The 6,383-nt window shown below is 40.3% G+C and overlaps 1 protein-coding gene across 1 annotated transcript in view; it reads right to left on the bottom strand.

Annotated features, from left to right (window-relative positions):
• Nucleotides 1-3,969: 3,969 nt before the first annotated feature.
• The window catches only part of LOC119583803 (39S ribosomal protein L22, mitochondrial-like), a 3,274-nt gene continuing 860 nt past the window's right edge, over nucleotides 3,970-6,383 (bottom strand). Inside the window, exons 2-5 of the mRNA XM_037932504.1 lie at nucleotides 5,905-6,032; nucleotides 5,533-5,658; nucleotides 4,851-5,064; nucleotides 3,970-4,445 (exon numbers count right to left, since the gene is read on the bottom strand). Of these exons, the coding sequence (XP_037788432.1) occupies nucleotides 4,222-4,445; nucleotides 4,851-5,064; nucleotides 5,533-5,658; nucleotides 5,905-6,032 (692 nt within the window). The 3' untranslated portion in view covers nucleotides 3,970-4,221. The remainder of the gene's footprint in view (nucleotides 4,446-4,850; nucleotides 5,065-5,532; nucleotides 5,659-5,904; nucleotides 6,033-6,383) is intronic.

Here is a 6,383-nt window from a genome sequence, read left to right as displayed (position 1 = left end):
GAAAGCCTTAATGCCCCTAATAAGGGCCATGGTGAGCCTGAAATAAGTGGGGGGGAAGAAATGGTCTACCCCCTCAGGGTCCCCATAAGGGGTAAGGGCTCGGCAATTAACCAAGGGAATACCGTGCCCAGGCTCTCGGAGACCGTTCATGACTGACACAAAGCTAGTCTTTCATCCTTTCAGCACGGCTCTCACACCTTAGGAAGTGGACAGAATAAGGAGATGAAAAAGAGAAGGAAAAGGAAAGGGGGAGAAGAAAAGGCCATGCAAAATTAGTTGAGGCGAGAGCTGAGGTCGAAGGTAGAGGCGAGCAAGGAAATGGGGGGGGGGGGGGCAAGAAACAATAGCTGTAATAGTAGGAGAAGAATCCAGAGAATGACATATGGGAACAGAGGAAGAATCGGGAAGAATATCCGGAGGGGGGATCTGGAGGAGGACATTGTTATGACATAAGGGAGTCATGTGAGCATTTAGTTGGGAGTGGTAAGGATAATGGGGAAGGTAGAAGAAATGTTGATGTACATTGAGGAGAGGATGGGGTGTTTTTTGGATGAGTGGTAGGAAATGGGGTAGGGGCATCTTGAGGAGGAGGATGGATATCGGTAAATACTTTGAAAGTAGATTGAATAGGAATAAGGGAATTAAAGGGTGGATGAGAAAGTGGATCATTCTTTTGAGTCATGTTTAGGAACTTTTGGAGGTCTTCAAGAATTTCTGGAGGGGAGTTGGGTGGGGAGGTCTGAGAAACAAAGGTTTTCTTCTGCATAGAAGAAGAGTGAATTGATGTCCAAGGAGCAACAGGAGAGGTGGGTGTAGGAGAGGATGTGGTAGGAGAAAATGGAGTGGAACGTTTAAATCGTATGTTACAGAAGCTAGAATGAGATGGAAGAATCACCGGGGAAGTGGTAGAGATTAGAGTATCTGGCTTTAGACTGGAGAAAGAATTTGACTTGGGAAGAGAGGGAGTAGAGATAGGATGGTTCTGGCTAGAGGGAAGAGATACTGGGATAGATGCTGAGATTTCTTGAGAAGACCGGAGAGGAGCAGAGCAACGTACAGTTTTGGAATAGGTAGAAAGAGAAAAACCTCATCAACATAGTTTTTGTCTGGCTTGTCTGGAAGAGGCCGATATGGTCGGACAGGGTAGGACACTCCACCAATATAAACTTTATGGGGGAGGTCATGTCTACAGAAGCAAATCTTGTCATTGTTGGTGTAGGACTTACAATTTGCTAGTGAGGTTAGCCAGGGTAGATAGTGCACCAGCTTGGGACCCAGATGTAACAATGCCAAGGCGTGAACAATCAGAACGACTGTGAAAGCAAACTTTGCCTACTTGTTTTTGATGATATTGTTGGAAGGGGTATTGTCAGAATACGGGGCTGTAGGGGGAATCATGTAGAACTGATCCCACTTGGCTGAGCCAAAAAGGGTACTCAAAAGGATTGCAGAGGTGGAAGCAGAAGAAGGATGAGGGTGGGAAGAAGATGGGGGTGGCATGGAGAGAGGTAGACAGTTGGGAGGACGACAATAAGGATGATGAGTAGTAATAAGGGGGGTGGGCATAGGCAATGAAGAAGACTGTGCAGTAGAAGATGGAGTGGAGGATGATGAGGAAGGGGTGTATTCTGAATGTTGAGTAATGACCTGGTAGATGATTCGGAATGGGTAGAGTGGACTGTAAATATCAGTTGTCTGAGCCGTGGTCAAAGGAAAGGAAAGGGTTGGGAAACCAGTGAAATCATATTTGGATAGGCTAGTTGATGAAGGAGCAAGCCTTAATGCCTTTAATAAGGGTTAAACCCTTTATATTTGGCCATGGAGAGCCTGCATTTAATGGGGAGAGGAAATGGTCTGCCGGAACCATAAAGAGTAAGGGCTAGGCAATTAACCAAGGGAATACCATGCCCATGGCTCCTGGAGGACGTTCATGACTGATGCATCCTTTTAGCATGGCTCTCCCACCTTAGGAAGTGGACAGAAGAAGGGGATGGTGAAGAAGGGTAGGAAAAGGAAAGGAGAAGAAAAGACCATGCAAAATTAATTGAGGCAAGGACTCAGGTTCAAGGTAGGGATGATCCCTTACATTGGGCCCCAGTCTGTCTCCTAAGCCCCCAACATGACAACAATGAGCAGGGATTAAGGGGATTAGTCATTCCTGTTTGATGATTACAGCCATGGTTGAAACCATAAATATGTGGTCAGAATAAGTTACTGCTACCACCAGGCACTGGTAGAAAATTTATTTATTTGTGTAAAATTTTCCTGCGGCATTAACATCTAAGGTCATTGGAATTGTATTCAAAATATAGTGATAGTATGAGGCTTAGGGACAAAGCCCCTGGATATGGAAGTGCTATATGGCATCAAAGGTCATATGGTGCTATGGTAAGGTAGAGTAACAAAAAGGGTTAGGAATGAGTTAAAGATCAGGGTAAAGTTACAGGTTGAACAGTACTAGAGGGTAATATTGGTGGAAATTTTATTTATTTAAAATTTTCTGCTGCATCAACATCTATGGTCATTAGCAGCCTATTCAAAATATAGTGATAGCATGAGGCTTGGGGGTAAAGCCCCCAGGTAAGGAAATGCTATATGACGTAAAAAGTAATATGGTGCTATGGTATGGTAGAGTAATGAAAAGGGTTAGGAATAAGTTAATGATCATGGTAAAATTATAGGTTGAACATTACTAAGTGTATGTATGATAGTGAAAAGGGTAGAAAGAGGGAGCTGATGGGGTATAATATAAGGTAATGGTTGTTAGTAGGGGAAGGACTTAAGGGAGTAGGGAGTATTATGATAAAGAATTGTGGCAAAAATGGTAAAAATGAGTTAAACGATTAGGATAAATGGACAGAACAAGGGGATGAAGAAAAGGAAAAGGAAAGGAGAAGAGGCAAGGGCTGATGAACAAGGGAGGGGAGATTCCCTACATTGGGCCTCAGTCCCTGTCTCCTAAGCTCCCCCACAACAACAATGAGCAAGGGAGGGGGGGGGGGGCATTGGTGAAAAGCTAACATGTTACTGGCCATGCCCATAACCCAAGCAGGATCAGACCACTTTTCAGAACAACAGAATGAGCTCTTTCCTAGACAACTTCCTCTTCAGGTGGGCAACACTGCAGCTGTTTCCCCAAGGATGTGCTGGCCCACATTTTATTCCCCATAATAAAGAATAACACCTATGCTGAATTTCCTGGACCACCTATCAGATTAGCAGAAAGTTTTCAACTTCTACTATACTAGATAATGAATTTTAGCATTAAAATTAACAGGTTCTGTACACATGCTTGTATTTTTCCTATAGTCTATCCATCGAGCTCTATCATTCTTAATAATGCTCAATGATTCTGTTTCCTTAAATTCACAGCAGATCATAATCATATCACTCATATTCCTGGAAACTCATCTTGACTGTCTCAATTCAGATAATTTAATTTTAGTCATGTAGCTTCCATATGAATGACAACTTCAACTGGCAATTACTTGAAAGCCTGGTTTGAAAAAGGGCTCTTGTTACTGCCATAACCTCTGCCTCCTCCTAAGAAACAGATGGGCTACAGTGCTTCATAGGTTGAGTCTATGATAAAGGCATTATCAAGATCCTTATACTTATTCTGATTTATTGGTGATATGAAATAGTGTTGGAATGTTTAGATAGCCCTTAACCCAACACCGACAGGTAACAGAAATTTCTGAGTGTAATAAACTCTGGTGATTTCTGGCAATGGCCAGACACTGTGTGACAGAGTCCGCTACATGAAGCGGAATGTCCTGCTTCACGTGCTCTGGTGCATCGCCATGCGTACAACCGTACCCCACAGACCAAGCAGTATGTTATGATGCTTGTACATGTGACCCATCCGGAAAGGGTTGACATTTCCTTTAACAAGATGCTCAAGATTTTCATAGGTTTTTCTTCATGAATTCTATCAATACTGACAACAAAGGAAATAAATATATAAAATCTAATAAAAAAATTTAATAACTGATATTTACAAAACCTCTCTGAGACATAATCTGTAATTGCTGGAAACAAATTATTCCAAGGAACACAAGCTTACAAGTTTATGCTCCTAAACTCATTTGAAAATCACAGTTCAAGCTTAGTTCAGTTCCATCTCTATCCTTGAATCTGATCTGAAGATTCTATGGATGCAACAAATCTGGAGGTAAAAAGGAAAGACATGTTCTCTGTTCCAACTTGTCCTGTGATTAACTACAAGGACATTGGAATGGTGCGTTGTCGTTTGCTCTCCAGCCATTCTTCTAGCATCTCCTGTGGTGTCAGTTTCCTCCTATGGGGATAGTAGTGTTCTGGTGGCTCTCCCTCCTCTAGTGTCACAAAGTAGTGGCAGTACTTGTACTTCACTTGACCAAACCTACGTCGTGCGTGTCGTCTGAAGCCCTTAACAACCAGTCCCTTACCAACAAAGGATTCCGCTGTAAGAGAGGAAATGCATAAGAATTTTATGTTTTGTCAGAGGATAATGTTTAATACAGAAAAATTTCATTGCACGAGATACCATATTGATCTTATTTCCAATATCTCCTGGGATTTCTCTTGATCATACCAATTCATTTGCTGAAGTAAATATAAGTAAGATATCAATTAAATCTAATACAGATTTAGATTTCACATTAAAAGTAAAAGCAACTATGAGGGTTTCAGTTCCATTTAAGGTCATGTCAGATGCTTAATGAGGTTCAACTGTGAATCATAAACACTCTCTTATACTCCATATCCTAAAGAAAAAAGAAAGAAAAAGAAGAGAAAAGAAGAGAAAAGCAAAAAACAAGAAGAGATGTGAAGAGAGATGAAACAAAAATGAATACATATATACTTACAGACCCACAAATTACTCTTAAATTCAACATTATGGTGCTTGACAGCCATTTCCTGGGCCTCTTCGAGAGCCTCCCGCACTGCAACAGCCCCTTTCTTGTGTACAAATTGCAGCTGATGGATTGCGTCATCAATCTTCATTCCCCGAACCAAGCAAGCCACGTACCACATCTTATTGGGGCTGTATTTTATGTTTTGTTTTACATGACACACATACTGGAAAGGGTGAAGGGTTATTGACTTCTATTCACAAGGTGTCTATTTATACCTACTTATCATGTGTTTGCATTTTTAAAATGGATTGTACTCATAAATTGTTATTGAGATTACATGAAAGTGAAGCACTGTCCAAAAACAAGATGAATATTAATTACCAGTATTAGCTTAAATATCAACATATTTTTAAAACTCCCATGAATATACAGACACTGATAACAAAAAAAGAAGAAGAAGAAGAAGAAAAAAAATTGAAATGAGTAATATGTATAGTATATTGACTGTCATAAATAAAACATTGATTCACACCTTTAAATTCTAATTTTTGAGAATTAAAATGTGCTCACTCAAAATATTCCAACATGGTATATACAGAATTAATATGTTGAAAATACAGAGAAGACTCAAGTCAGCTAATATTCATACTAATCACAATCAAATAAGCCTATGGAAATGAGATTAGCTTACTGCTGGTCTCTCCTGTTCTCCAAAAGGGGTTGGTGCAAATTTTGTTTGATTGTTGAGGAGCCATTTCCTGGGCCCACGAGGCTTCTCCCAACTCTGGTTCCCAGTTGATGTGTGGAGGCCACTTTTCTGGAATTAAAGATCTTATACAATAACCTCCCTCAGAGGATGAGTAACTCATACCCTCACATTTCTTAACATCATGCATATTCTAGCTTCACATGTAGCCACTGTAAGACTGTCTACTATTTTTGATAGTAGATTACACTTCTGGGAGCTTGTGTACTTTTAAGGGTACATGTTTAACTCACATAAACCAGATTGTTAAAATGGTACAGACTTGAAAAAGGCTAAATGCTTGAGTGCAACACTAACCTGAACTAAATTTAATGGCGTTGTAGTATCAGATGGTGAAAGGAGCTTTGATGCTGAAGTACATAATAATGGCCTTTGTACCGTTCCTAGGCTTAGGCGGAAGATGCTGGACTCAAGAGCTGCCAACCCTGAAATTACATGGAAATCTATTTACTCTGTAATGAGGACTGGAATCATACACAACAATTTTTGCTGCAAAATCATTCTAGACACAAAATATAAAGTATGTACGCCTGAAATAACAAAAATGATAATAACCTCAACAGTATAAGAAAAATAGTTATTTTTTATGGTATGAAGGACACTAAGCTTGGGTAAAGTGAAGATGACATTTATGAAGAAGCTGTTGGGGACCAGAGACCCTCACCAACCCTCCCCTCAGGCAGTGTCCAGTTTGGGCAACTTATATTGTTGAAAAAAAAGTGGAGTTGTGTCTGTATTGTAAAGAATTACAAAGTTATTTTCACAACAATATTGAT

Source organism: Penaeus monodon, chromosome 17 (assembly GCF_015228065.2).
Source record: "Penaeus monodon isolate SGIC_2016 chromosome 17, NSTDA_Pmon_1, whole genome shotgun sequence".
In the NCBI taxonomy this organism is placed as follows: Eukaryota; Metazoa; Arthropoda; class Malacostraca; order Decapoda; family Penaeidae; genus Penaeus; species Penaeus monodon.
Note: the sequence above shows the minus strand (reverse complement) of the source record. Positions and strands in the feature narration are given on the sequence as shown.